The 15,427-nt window shown below is 37.8% G+C and overlaps 1 protein-coding gene across 1 annotated transcript in view; it reads right to left on the bottom strand.

Moving 5' to 3' along the window:
* The window catches only part of AR (androgen receptor), a 184,303-nt gene that overhangs the window by 71,231 nt on the left and 97,645 nt on the right, over window positions 1-15,427 (bottom strand). Inside the window, exon 2 of the mRNA XM_030305521.1 lies at window positions 6,082-6,233. Within this exon, the coding sequence (XP_030161381.1) occupies window positions 6,082-6,233 (152 nt within the window). The remainder of the gene's footprint in view (window positions 1-6,081; window positions 6,234-15,427) is intronic.

Genomic DNA, 15,427 nt, shown 5'->3' with positions numbered 1-15,427 from the left:
TGAGCCACCCAGGTGCCCCTCAGTTTTCTCTTTTGTATAGGAGGAAGTTTCCTCTTCTGTACCCTCTTCTGCACACCTGCCTACTTAGAATGCTGAAAGCAGCTGCCTAGCCATGAAAAGGAGCATGAAAACACCTGAACGATAGGTTCCAGAAGTATGCACACATAGCTGTTATAACTGAAGAGACTGTTTTCTGAAATAATGGCTCATCACAGATTTTGGTCATTTTGAAGGATAGTGTGTTTCTTGCTATGGGACTAGAGCCCATAGAAGTAAGAAATAACTCCTACCTTTGAAGAAAAAGTGGTTCTAATGTTTGCCTTTGCAATAGCAGCCAAATGCAAAAATCTACTACACATAGTTTCACAATTACCAAGAGATTCTGTGGAGGACTGAAAAAATGTTCTAGCTTCAATACATGGGCTTTAAAAATGTAACAGATTGGGAAATAGTAACACAAAGTGGAAGCATGCAATGGACTAGGAAGATTTTGGAAGTGACATAACTTCCTGTTAATCATTGCTTTCATAAAATGTACATGCTATAAATAAGCAGGCACAGGGCACTGTATAGCAGCAATGGCAAATTCTTGACCTGGCTCCCAAATTGGGCATTAATGAGAGATGCAAGTGGGTATCAACTGCAATGGGTTATAGAGCTAAATTATTTATTCTGAAGGCCTGTGGTCTAGTCTTGTGGGGACAGCAAGAATTATGCCAGCAAATGTGTAAAGACAAAGAATCATGGGGAAATGTATGGCAGATCCATAACTCAGGTGACCACCTTGGCCCTGTTTTCTATCAGACAGAAAGTTTTTCCATAACACTTAGTACTAGAAAGTCTCCAAAGTCCTTCCTCTTTACCATCTGTGGTATATGTGGCATCCAGCAAAACTCATTCATGTAGATTTCATAGTCATCCACATATTTATGGTGCCAAAGTCTAGAAAACATATGAAATATTTTCAATTTATCTGGGTATTGCAAAGGAGAGTGATCTACTAGATCATTAGAAAAAAATGTATTCTCTTCTAGCATTCCTAGATTAACTTACTTTTTTCCTGTTTAGTAAAAATGCTCAATACCTAGAGGCCACCAGATCCGGCATTTTGGGAAACCAAGATGTGCAAACTCTGGCCACTCAGAAGAATGTTTAAAATTAGATGAACTAGAGAGTTAATAAAATACTAGAACATTGGAAAGAGTTAAATTTAGTCTGCAGACTTGTAAGCACATAAGTGACCATCTAAAGCAAGAGTCAAAAATTACAGTCCACAAGCCAAATCCGCTGTGCCACTTGTTTCTGTGTGGCTTAAGAGCTGAGGATGATTTTTAGATTTTAAATGGCTGAAAAAAATCAAAACAAAAATAGTACTGAATGGCATGTGAAAATTAAATGAATTTCAATTTCAGTGCCCATAAAATTTTATTGTAATACAGCCACACCCATTAGCTTACGTATTGTCTAGGACTGCTTTCAGGCTACAAATGCAGAGTTGAATAGTCGAGTCACAGGCCATATGGCCTACAAAGCCCAAAATATTTACTACCTGGTCCTTTATAGAAAAAGTTTGCTGACCTCAGATCTAAAGCCTGGCTTTGGCATTTAGAAAAACCAGAGACAGATAAAAGATAAGAGGAACTTTGTGAGAAGATATCCAGGATCAGTGCAATCAGGATCAGTCAACTCTTTGGCCAAAGATACCTAATCAAGGCTCTGGTGACGCTGCAAGCAGATCCTTCTAACATAGCTAATTTGCCCCCGGGAAATGTTACTGAAAAAGCGAGGGAGTCAAGAGGACACTGAAAAGCACAAAAAAACTCTCTGCAAGTCTCCAAACAAGAAGTTAACATTCAATTCCACATGAGTTGAGGTGGGAAAGAATGGATTTAAAGGACAGAAAGAGTTCAATGAGGGTTCACTTCCATTTCTTCCCTCACAAAAACCTGGGGTGAGAGACGGAATCAAAGCCATACTTATATAAAATTTGCCAGGAATACTAAATTGGGACATATTGTAAACATCGCCGAGGATGGTGTAATTCTTTGAGTCCAGAATGTAAACTACAGTTTCAATTTTATGATGTGTACCAAACAGCACTCCATGTGTACAAAACAAATGGATGTACAATCTCCAATGTTTTACTAGAAAATGTCTGAAAAATAGTAAATTCTTGAGCACACAGTGTACATAATGAACTAATTAACCCTCTTTGAAACATGATGTGGTAAATATGGGGATTTATATCCTGATTTTCCAGATGAGAAAATGGAAAAGAAAGGAAGTTAACCAACTATGGTCACAATGCTGGGGAAAGGAGGAATCTCAGAGTCCTGAATTTTAACCTAGCCCATCCATAGTGCACTTTCCCAGATGGCTATATCACCTGAAAATTGATTTTTAATTTTTTTTTCAACGTTTATTTATTTTTGGGACAGAGAGAGACAGAGCATGAACGGGGGAGGGGCAGAGAGAGAGGGAGACACAGAATCGGAAACAGGCTCCAGGCTCCGAGCCATCAGCCCAGAGCCTGACGCGGGGCTCGAACTCCCGGACCGCGAGATCGTGACCTGGCTGAAGTCGGACGCTTAACCGACTGCGCCACCCAGGCGCCCCTGAAAATTGATTTTTAAAAGAATGGGAGATAGGGTTCACTATCTGTTAAGAAGGCAAAACCAAAAGTGCATATAGGTATAAATGCATGTTTGTTTGGTCCAATAATAGTTTTGATAGTGACGATGCTTTGAATTTGTAGAATCGTCATAAACATCTACACTGGAAGGGTATATTAAAAATATCTAGTTTAAGTCCCTTATTTTACAGAGAAAATTGAAGTCCAAAGAGGAAAATTAATTATCCAAAGACAGACAACTAAAACTCCTTTGAGCTTCTACTCCTGTGTATGGGCATCACCTTCCTTTGACTTCCTGGCCTTTTAGATAGCATTCAGTATGCCTTCCCCTGTAACCTCGCTGTTCATCCCACCACCCCACTCCTCATACCTGATTCTAGCCCACAGATCTTCCCCCAACTGCATGTGTGTGTATATATGCACATGTGCACATACACACACACACACACACACACACACACACACACACACTTTCACTGAGCTTTCAACAACCAAAAATCTTTTAGTGATTTTAGCCCCATGGACTACCACCATTATTTTTTTTTAATCTCAAAATATGAAGATGCTTCCCTGACTAGCCTAATCCTCACCCCAAACTCCCAGAATTACTGACAATGAGAAAATATGAGGCTCTCTCTTCCTCCTCAATAGGAAAATCTGGCTAGATTACAACTGACTCTGTGCTGAGCCTTGCACCAACGACAGCATTAAAGCCTCATGCTTTATGATCTACCAAAGCTAGAAATGGATTTCTGTCTGACATGCCAGGCTTTTAAGTCTTGTACCTGTGCCCAGTCCAGAGATTTCTGAAACCATGAATAAAGTGGTAATCAACACTGAATACTCAGTCTGACTTAACTGACAACAACAAACAAATGAGGAAAAGAAAGATTTGTGCTCCACTTTCTCCAAGACAGGTGGAATTCCAAGTTTTAATAAAGCAGATTCAGAATCACTTTCATAAAGGCCATTTGGGCAATAAGGACACATTGTAAAAGTGGGGAAAAATTGGAATCAATAAATGTTTCCTGTGGATAATAAGACAGCCCCCCGCCTTCAAACAGAGATAATGACAGTAGTAAACTCAAGTCACCAAGTTTTTCAGATGGGAGGAAGAAAGAAAATGCCATTTTTTGCTTTCTTTTCTCTGTGTGTGTGTGTGTTTATACCATCTTCTCCTATCCCTCAAAGGGCTCAGGACTGGAACCTGGGGTTCATATTCCAAAGGAACCAAGGGGATCCACAGCTTTGTAAGAAATCCATTTGTGATTTTTTTGTATGTCAAAGAGTCAAGAGTATTTGGCCCCATGAGCCCACGGAGGCTCATTTTCTCAAAGAAAATATTACCAAGTTTCCATAACTTAAATTATTCTAAGGTCTAGAGCATTTTAAGACCTTGCTGGATTTCCAAGTGTTCTGCAAGTTGAGTGATTACCCCTCTCTGCTTCCTTGTTCTCAAATAGTCCAAGATACACACCATAGCACAGCTCCTCCCAGGAATCCCTGCCAGCTGCCATTCTGCCTTCCTTCCTCCTTCACCTCTAACTTCTGAACAAAGCTTCCATGTGGAATACGTTATGACAGCAAAATATCCCCTTTTACAATGTTTGATTACTTTCCCTGTTTTCCAAAAATAACAGTATTGTGACCCAGATCTGTAAAACCAGAGGCAGCATCAAATACAATCTAATCTATTTGACTTGTATTTGCTTGTTCAGTTGCTTATTTGAACTCTTTCCCCATCTGATATGACTGCTATTACTGTGCTGTCTGGGCTTTCTGACACACAGTCTCTAGATAGGTGCCTTGGTTTATTCTCTGCTCTACAGACAAGGCCTACTGGATGATGGGGTAGAGGGAGGAAGCAGAATCCACTGGAGAAGTTGGGGTGAGATGATCTGAAGTCGTTGGGGGCTATTCCTTGCTTTCTTATCTGACAGCTATCCTTGTGTACGTACTCTTAAGAAAAGCAGGTACTGCTCTCTGTGTTTCTTTCCAAACTGCCTAGGTCTAAGTACTGGGGCCCTGCACATCAAACTATCCCAGTACAAGCAGTAGCAATAGGCCACTTGGGGGTATGGAAGGAACATGCAGCATATTTTCAGTAATACTAAATTCTAGCTGTCTCGTTGTTGCTTTGGGGACTGGAAGAAAACAGAATAATGACTTTCTGTTTTATAAGTATTCCTGCCACCTGGCTAAAATGATGAGAAGGCAATAATCATTCCAAATGGCTACCAATACAAAAACTAGTAAAGGGCACCTGCTTTGCACCTTTTGTCTAGATGCCAAAAGCTCTCTGATGCTTCTGTTGTCCTCTGGTGGGTGCTATAACATTTCTGGTGAAAGGTGTGGCTTATATACCTGCCACTTTTAAGAGTGTCCTCAGGGTTTATAGCCCTTACATAAGGAAAGGCTGCCTGTTTGGGTTCTGACTTGGAACTCAATACTTCTAGGCTAAAGAAAGAGAAGGATAGGTCTTGGAAGGAAGTATTTCCTTTGTGGAAAGTGAAGGCAGGAGTAGATACTGGTGTTTGGCAACTGGGTGTGCCCCCAGAGCAGAGTATGTCTGTCTACGGGCTGTTTATCAGTGTCCCTTTGTGAAAACAAGCTCTTAGGACAGGATGGGGAAGGCAGTGGATGAATAGGAGGTTTGAGCCCAGGTTGATTGGGAAGGAAGGAGTCACTAGCATATATAGGAGGTCTGGAAATGGGAGTTCTTGCTGTAGGATGTAGGCTGAGCACCTCTGGTAGCGGATCAGACATGAACTGTTCTAAGCTAAATAGGACTAAGAAGTCAGGGGCTTGAGCCAAATATAAGATGAAACTTAGCTTGGGGTGCTGGACCAATGGACAGATCCTGAAGGCAAGTCTATGGAAAAAACAAAAGTGTTTCATCACTCTGGATCCCTACTTATATAGGGGCTATTAATTCAAAGAGGTCTCAAAAAGGCAGCAGCAGAAAGGAGCAGGTGCACAGACTGATGGTCTGCTTTGTTTCTGGGGCTGAGGCCAGGGAGACTTTGTGAAGGAACATTCCCATATTCACTACAGAGAATGGGTTAGGGACTCAGTTGGGGTTTCTCGACTTCTGACTTCTCTAATAAAGACAATTTTTCCATCACTATGCAACAAAGTGGAACACAAACAGGGAAGAAATTAAATCTTTTCAAATAATTAATTTTATTTTATTTGTAGGACCCTTCCAAGCTGTAAGCACCAGATGGGACCACCTTCACTGAATACATTGTCTGTACTACCAAGGCTGCTGAAGCCAGGGGACCAGAAAGTATGAAAACTTGTTTCTTTAGGCTCTTAGGTTCTTTGACAGGGTCCCACCAGTGACTCTAACTTTGAAATGATAAAATCCTGGGCTCTGGAAGATTGGTGTATCTCTATACAAGATAAAGAAGAAAGGGAGGTAGAAGTGAGTGTGCAAGACCCCTTACCTTCAGCGGCTCTTTTAAAGAACACTTTGCAGCTTCCACAAGTGAGAGCTCCATAGTGACAGCCAGAAGCTTCATCACCGCAGATCAGGCAGGTCTTCTGGGGCGGAAAGTAATAGTCAATAGGTAAGACATGGTCCCTGGAAGTCTCCAAACTGGAAAGACACAGGAGAAACAATGCAACACATGTCAGTGCCTAGCAGAAATAAGAGGATAGAAGTCTGAGGTCTTTAGGAGCAAATTTACATGTGTAAATTATTATTATTTAGAAAACAAGATTATTTCTTGCTTCATTGAGTCAGTGTGAAGCTGATTTTTCTGCTACTTCTAGTGATGACGTCTGTGGGGTTTCCTGTCATGTGGACAAGCCTTTTTAGATCCTGCTAAGGAATTCAAGAAGTTCTCTGGGGTCAGCCAGTCTCATGGGCTATGTTTACATGAGGGATAGATGAAGACAGAAACCTGAGTGCTGAGGTTAAGGTATCTAACTTAAAATGGTGGTCAGGAAACAATTTTAGAGCAATTAAATGGTATCAACCCAGCTATATGGCCTTACCTTATCCAAAGGGAAATCTATGGCCAAAAGAGACTAAGCAACAAAGCAGTTTGGTATCCTTTGCTCTAGTTCTCTAAGCCTCACTTTCACCTGTAAATAGGAATAGTATTGCCCATCCTACTGAGCTCTATTGTGAGTGGCAGTATAAATTATATAAAAAGATAAAAAGCCTTTAAAATGAATACACAAGTGAGGGATCATGATTAGTGTTATCATACCAGCCTTCTTTGGTCTTCTCCCCCGCCATTCCCTCACTTTCCTTAGTCATCTCTCTAGATCATGTAGACATCCCCTCACCTCCATTCTGCAATATAAAATAGCAAAATCCTTACACCTGAGGTTCTTGTTGGGAAATGACACACAGTGATGCTGGAAATTTCTCAGGCTACCATCTCAACACTTGGCCATTAAAATACCCATAGGGTCTTTAGGATAGGATGGAGCTTCAGGAGTCATCTAAACTTCTTATCTCTAACAAGACCTATATCTGAGTCCTTTCAGATGGATATGAAGGAGAGGGTCAGAAAGCCAATCCTAAAACCTTAATAGAAGTAAAATTCTGAGTCTCCTGTAGTAATTAATTCAAGTTTAAAAATAAAATATGGTTCTTACTAATCAAAAGTCAAATTATTTTTCTCTCCTATACCCTATGTCTAAGCATTAAAAAAAATGATGTCCTGGGTTAATCTGCCTCAGGTAGATGATAATTCCCCATATTCTCATCCACAGGAATGTAGCCATATTTTTTTTTTTCTGAGCACTTCTCCCTTACTAAGGAAGGAAGGAAAATAAGTCTTAATGGCAGCCTGTTTGTTGTGTTGGGTGATTTCTACGCATCAAAACAACTCTGAGAAACATTTTTTTTTGGTCATTATTACATCAAATGAAGAAACTCACATTCAGAGAGGTAAAGTCCAAAGTGATTTGACAACAAGCCCAGGACTAACTGGCTCCAAATCCAACATAGTTTCCATTACACTATTATCTTTCTGCTACTCTCTTACTTTCTACACACATGGCTCTATCAAGCTCAGCATAGTTATCAGAATCCAAAAAAGCATGAAATGTTATCTTCCCATCAATAACCAGGGATCAGCCCTGGCAAGGGCAAGAGCAAAGAATATTTTTGCTTAGGCTATACTTGATAAGCACTTTACCTCTAAGACACAAATATTAGCCTTTATTCATGTCCCAAGTACTGCAGAAATCACTAAAAAAATTCGGCTTATATGTAAACCCAGCAGCTGGCTATCTTTTCTCCCCCAAAAGATCTCACTTTCCTACCTTGACTGGAAAGCCAGCAGGAGTCTGCCTATCAAACCAGGATTAGCAGGACCGCCAGTTCCACAGGAAAATAGCTCACTTCCCATATATAAATGGGCTAAATGCTAAGAACATCATCCCTTTGGCTAAAATTTTCATTTCCTTGGGTAAAGAATGTGTCCCTATCCTCATTCATAAAATAAGGAGAAGCAGCAGAAGTTTTTTTTTGTTTGTTTTTACAAGTGTCTTCATCCTTTTCTCTCTTTTTTTGACTTCTGAAACTAATGCAAGCCATTCAAATAAAATCAAAAGGACATGTATTTAGGCACTTCATGTGCAAGGCCATTTCATATATATCATCTCATTTAATCTTCCTCCAAACCCTGCCAAATAGCTCTGTATCATCTGTATATCATAGTAGAGGAAACTGATGTTCAGGAAAATTAAACTTGTTCAAGACCACTCATGTCATAAATGGGAATGCCAGATTCCATCCTAGGTAAGTCTGCCTCCAAAGTGCTGGTTCATAATCCATCACTAATCACATTATAAAATTGAAGGTTGAGATTAGATAGATGTATTCAACTCAACTCCTAGCACTTGGCCTTACAAACCTCGCAAAGGGTTAGGTTCTGGGGACATTGTGATAATCAATATATTATTCTTGCCTCTAAGAAATTTACTATCTAGTACAGAAGAAATACAGGAATCAAGGAACTGTAACACAACATAGTAGATGATATAGTAAGGCAGAGTGCAGATTGCTACAGATAAGGAAGCACCTCAAAGACAGGAATGATTTTTGAAAGGCATAAAGGTATATTTGGATAAACGAGATGACAATTATAATTATAGTAATTTTATCATATAATTGGAAAATAAATATTAGATATACAACATGAAAACCTGAATAAATAAGAGGTATTCTTGAAAAGGGACTTTATGAAACAGAAATTTTCATCCATATTACAATTTAAAATGCAGTTCAAAATAATCTAATTAATAAAATTTATAATCAATGTTTAAGACTGAAGAAAGTCATCAATATTTTGTTCATTAGATATGAGTTCAATAAAACACACCACTTATAAAAGTAACAGTAAAAGAAGAGGAAGAAGAAGAGAAATAATAAAGGCAATTTTAGAATTTGAACTTTCCTAACTACAGCCCACTCTGACTAAAGGCCTGAGATATCTGCTAACCTCACCAGGCTGGTCTCTGCTTACCTACCTACCTTTCCTCTTTCTGGAAAAATATTTTGGACAGCACTTCCACTGACCCTGGTGTAGTGTAGACAAAAGGAACATTTCAGTTCTGCCTTATGGGCTGACCATTGGACATTGTAAATGAAAACTGTAATAAGAGTTCCAATCCCAGGTTTATATCCTACAGAAACTCATGCACATTTGTACCAGCAAGCAAGTCAGGAATGGTGTCACAGCAGCTATATTTATAAAAACAGAAATGATAAACATCCACTGAAAGGAGAAAGGATAAATAAATTACAGCACATCCATTCAATAAAATACAATTCAGCAATAATAAGGAACAGAATACAGGTACACATAGGTAAATCTTACAATCTAATATTACATAAAAGACATAAATCACAATAGCCTATATGATTCCATTACATACATATCCCAAAAAAGGCAAAAGTAAACAAAATATAATTTGGTAATATATATTTGAAAAATCATAAACATTCAAGTGAATAATAAACCCCAAATATAGGATTATGGTTACTTCTAAGGAGAGACTGTGGTTAATGATATAAGGAAGGAGGATACAAGTTTATGTATTTATGTATTCATTTAAAAATATTTATTAAGTGTCTACTACATACCAAGCACCATTGTAGGTCCTGCAGTTACAGCAGTAAACAAAAAAAAAATGGTGTAAATGTTCTTATTCTTTAACCAGGGCTCATGAGTGTTCATTTTATTACTATGCTGCATAACTAACTGGTATGTTACATGAATGCTTTGTATGGCTACAACAGCACATAGTGAAAGAAAAAAAAAACTGAGAGTTTCTAACATTCTCCTAAATAACATCCTAAGTGCAAATGTAGCAAAGGTTTGCTTTGAGAACAAGCAAGTTCAGAATTTGCATGGAACGTTTATATTTCTTCCTGCTTCCCCCGGGATACATGCTCACTTATTATCCCAATGCAGTGCACTCAGTTTTATGGGTCTGAAGGAAAAATCCTGCCACATAAAATGGAAGTTTCCTAAACCAGAATACCACTTCAACAGTTTCACAATTAATTAAATAAAAGTGGATTACTAGAAGTTATAGGTCTACAAATGCCAGCTCAACTATGGAGAAGTTGGGCTCAGAAATCTTCAGCACCTACCTATAATCTCAGTCTGTCTGTCTGTCTGTTTGTCTGTCTGTCTGAGTTGAAAATACTTTAAAGGGTCTGACTGCTTTAAGCAAATTCTCCAAGAACTGTGGAACCAATGTGAAATGCAGAAGTCACAGACTAGTGTTCCTTGTTTGAAGGATGAATGTCAACTCAGCAGGGCTTTGGAGCCAGGCAGAGGTGGGCTGGAATCCTGCATCCACCACTGAACCCTGGTCCCAGTCATTAAGGCTCTCTGAACTCCATTTGTCTCATGTGGAGAGTGGGGATACTTTCTATCTAGAGGGCTTTTGCGAGAATTACATTAAATAGTACATGTTAAGCCCTTCCCCCTGTGCCTGCCACATAATAGCTGCATTGTAAGTTTAGGTTGCCTGCACCTTTTGCTTTACCATAAACATAGGGGAGATGTCTAATATCCTTAAAATAAAAAAGACCATCCTTCTTGGCTATCCAGCGCATTTAGGGAAAGGTAAATACAAGTGTATAGATAAGGGGAAAAAAGGATAGATGTGTTAAAAGTGTACCTTTTTGATAAATATCACTGCACTTTTCAAACAAGAAAAAATTTAGAAAACCACCTAACATCTTTATAAAAGCATCATATTTTTCCTGATGTTTAGTAACCTAAAATATATTGTTTGTTAACCACATTGTGGGATATAATGACAACTCTACATGAATTTTTATAATAAAATTCAAGAGTTCAAAGTTAATTTCTCCTCATAGGTCTCTTGTGCCTACTTCTTTATGGGCACAAGGGTTATTTCAGTGGAGAAATTGACAAAGTAACGATGTAAGTCTGGTAGCTTTCTTTTCCCCTCTAAGTCTGAGATTTGAAATTTGATGACTGTCCAAGAGAATAGTCATGTTTTCTTTTTAAAAGTACTACCTGACTTTACATCACAGCTCTCCACTTCTCCAATTTAGTAAGGCCTTGTTGAAGTGGAAAGATATAATAGGTAGAAGATCTGGTTTTCATGCCCATCTTTACCACTTTCTAACAGAAAAACCTTGAACAAGTCATTTTATTCACATGTAAAATGGGCATAAAAATATAGAGTTCACAAAATTGCTATAAAGATTCAATGAGATTTTGGGAAGTTAAACATTCCACTCTGTTGCTGGCACACTTTTTCACAGATGGCCATTACTATAATAATCTCACGAGAAAGTGGAAGGAAGGAGAGATTGGAGAACTAGGTTCTAAAAACCCAGCTCTGAGGTAGATATGATTACCATTCCTTTGAAAATAATGCAAACTGGGACTTAGATAAGGTAAATTACCTGTTTCAGTTCATATGGCTACCTAAGTGGCAAAGCCAGGATTCAAACTGGGCATCATTTCCCCCCAAATCCATATTCTCCTGCTATTCTAAATTGCCAAGGACATATAATACTTGTGTTATAACCTAGGTTTAATTTAATTTGGTTTTTAACAAATTTATTGATATATGATTCACATACCATAAAATTCACCTATTTTGGCATATTCACAAACTAATTTTACTACAAACTATTACCATAAACTAATTTTATAATATTTTCATGACTCCAAAAAGAAATCCAGTACCCATTAGCAGTCACTCCCCATTTCTTCCTTCTCTCAGATCTTAATTCAATTTCTGTCTCTAAAGATTTGCCCTTTATGGACATTTAATATAAGTGGAATTATACAACACAATCTTTTGTGACTTGCTTCTTTCATTTAGCATACTGTTTTTAAGATTCATCCACATTGTAGCATGTATCATTGCTTCATTTGTTATTTCTGTGTAATATTCCATTACATGGATATACCACATTTGTTTATCCATTCATCAGCTGGACATTTGAGTTGCTTTCACTCTGGCTTTTATGGATACTGCTGCAATGAATATATATATATATATATATATATATATATATAATATGTGAAATTACTATTTCAAAAGTCAAATGGTGACACTTTCAGAAACCTCCAGGCTAGTTTCCAAAGTGGCTGCACCATTTTATATTTTTACCAGTAATGTATACTGGCTCTAATTTTTCCACATTCAAGCTATTTGTCTTTTTTACTATAGTCACCTTAGTGAGTGTGAAGTGATTTCATATTTTGGTCTTGATTTGCATTTCTCTATTGAGTAATGGTGTTGAACATTTTTCATTTGTACATGTTCTTTGGAGAAAGGTCTATTCAAAGTCTTTGCACATTTTATTTTTTTTTAATTTTTAAATGTTTTATTTATTTGAGAGAGAGAGAGAGAGCGCAAGCGAGAGAGTGAGTGTGCTCCAGAGTATGAGCAGGGGAGGGGCAGAGAAAGAGGGAGAAACTGAATCTGAAACAGGCTCTAGGCTCTGAGCTGTCAGAGCTCGATGGGGGGCTCGGACTCGTGAACCGCGAGATCATGACCTGAGCCGGTCAGATGCTTAACCGACTGAGTCACCCAGGCGCCCCAGTCTTTGCACATTTTAAAACTGGGCTGGCTATTAGCCTTTTAATCATTGAATGGTAAGAGTTCTTTGTATATTCTAGATTCAATACTCTTATATCCATGACTTGCAAATGTTTTCTCTCACTCCATGGGTTGGAGTTTTACTTTTTTTGAGGGTATTGATTGCAGTATAAATGTTTTAAAATTTGATGAAGTCCAATGTATCATTTTTTTTCTGTTGTTTCTATGCATTTGGTGTTATAAGCTAAAAAAAACATTGCTTAACACAAGGTCACAAGGATTTACTCCTACATTTTCTTTGAGGTTTAATGACTTAGCTCCAGCATTTAGGTCCATGATACATTTTGAGATAATTTTTGGTATAAAAAAGTGGGGGTGCCTGGGTGGCTCAGTCAGTTAAACATCCAACTTCAGCTCAGGTCATGAGCTCACAGTTTGTGAGTTCTAGCCCCACATGGGGCTATGTGCTGACAGCTTGGAGCTTGCTTCAGATTCTATGTCTCCTTCTCACTCTGACCCTTCCCACTTGTGCTCTCTCTTTCTCTCTCTCTCTCAAAAATAAATAAATAAACATTAAAAAAAGACATTCCTATTTAAAAAAAAGAACTTCATTTGTTCACATGTGAATATACCGTTATCCTATTTGTTGACAATACTATTCTTTCTCCCATTGAATGGGCATGCTATCATTGTTGAAAATCATTTAACCATAATGTAAGGGTTTATTTGGGGGGGAGGTCTCAATTGTATTTCATTGGTCTCTATGTGTCATACTTATGCCAGGACCACACAGTCTTGATTGCTGTAGCTTTTAGTAAGTTTCGGAATCAGGAAGTGTGAATCCTCCAACTTTGTTCTATCTCAACATTGTTTTGGGTTTTTTTTTGTTTGTTGATTATTTGTGTTTTAAATTCCAGTATAATTAACATACAGTGTCATATTAGTTTCAGGTGTACAATACAGCAATTCAATAATTGCATACATTACTCTGTACTCATCACAATAAGTGTGCTCTTAATCCCCATCACCTATTTCACCATCCCCCCCCCCACCTCCTCTCTGGTAATCTTTGTTCTCTACAGTTAAGAGTCTGTTTTGTTTGTTTGTTTGTCTCTTCTTTTTTTCTTTGACCATTTGTTTTGTTTCTTAAATTCCACATATGAGTAAAATCATATGGTATTTGTCCTTCTCTGACTGACTTATTTTACTTAGCATTATACCTTCTAGGTCCATCCATGTTGTTGCAAATGGCAAGATTTCAATCTTTTTTATGGCTGAGTAGTATACATACCACATCTTCTTTACCTATTTATCTGTGGATGGACAGTTGGGCTACTTGTTAATTGGAATATCTTGACTATTGTAAATAATACTTCAAAAAGCATAGGGGTGCATGTATCCCTTTGAATTAGTGCTTTTGTATTCTTTGGGTTAATACCCAGTAGTGCAATTGCTGGATTGTAGGGTAGTTCTATTTTTAACTTTTTGAGGAACCTCCATACTATCTTCTACATTATTTTTTGTTTCTTGTGTTGTTGATTTTAGCCATTCTGACAAGTGTAAAGTGATATCTCATTGTGGTTTTCACTTGAATTTCCCTGATGATGAGTGATGTTGAACATCTTTTGATTTATTTCGGCTATTCTAGGTTTTTTGTATTTCAATACGAATTTTACAATTGATATTTCCATTTCTGCTAAGAATCCAGCTGGATTTTCGGAGGGATTGCCTTGAATCTATGAGGAATACTGTCATCTTAACAATATTAAAGTTTATGATCAATGAAAATGGAATGCTTTTCCATTTGTTTACATCTTATCTTTCCACAGTGTTTCATAGTTTTAACTGTAGAAGTCTTGCACCTTTCACTAAATTTATTTGTAAATATTCTATTTGATAATATTATGAACTGTGTTCTATCACTTTTAAATTATTCTTTGCTAACATACAGAAATACAATTGATTTATGCACACCAATCTTGTATTCAGCAACTTTGCTGAACTACATTATTAGTTCTAATAGTTTATTATGGATTCTTTAGGAATTTCTATATACAAGATTATATCATCTGTGAATAAAGATACTTTTACTTTTTCCTTTCCAATACAGATGACTTTTAGATCTTTGTTTGTTTGTTTGTTTTTGCTGTTTGGTCCAATTGGCCTGGATAAAACCTCCAGTACAATGGTGAACAGAAATGGTGAGAGCAGATATCCTTGTCTTGTTCCCAATCTTACTGGGAAAGTTTTCAGTCACTTAAGTATGATATTAGTTGTGGGTTCTTCATAGATATCTATTTTCAGTTTGAATATGTTCCCTCCTATTCCTGCTGAATGTTTTACTTGTGAACTAATGTTAGATTTTTTTTGCCAATATTTTCTGCATCTATTAAGATGATCATGGGGCCTTTATTCTCTTAAATATGGTACATTATATTAACTGATTTTCAGAAGTTAAACCAATCTTACCTTCCTGAGATAAATCCCAATTTTTTTTTTAACGTTTTTTTTTATTTATTTTTGGGACAGAGAGAGACAGAGCATGAATGGGGGAGGGGCAGAGAGAGAGGGAGACACAGAATCGGAAGCAGGCTCCAGGCTCTGAGCCATCAGCCCAGAGCCTGACGCGGGGCTCGAACCCACGGACCGCGAGATCGTGACCTGGCTGAAGTCGGACGCTTAACCGACTGCGCCACCCAGGCGCCCCATAAATCCCAATTTTAAGTT

Source organism: Lynx canadensis, chromosome X, assembly GCF_007474595.2.
Source record: "Lynx canadensis isolate LIC74 chromosome X, mLynCan4.pri.v2, whole genome shotgun sequence".
NCBI lineage: Eukaryota > Metazoa > Chordata > Mammalia > Carnivora > Felidae > Lynx > Lynx canadensis.
The sequence above is the reverse complement of the archived record's forward strand: the minus strand, read 5'-3'. Positions and strand labels throughout refer to the sequence as shown.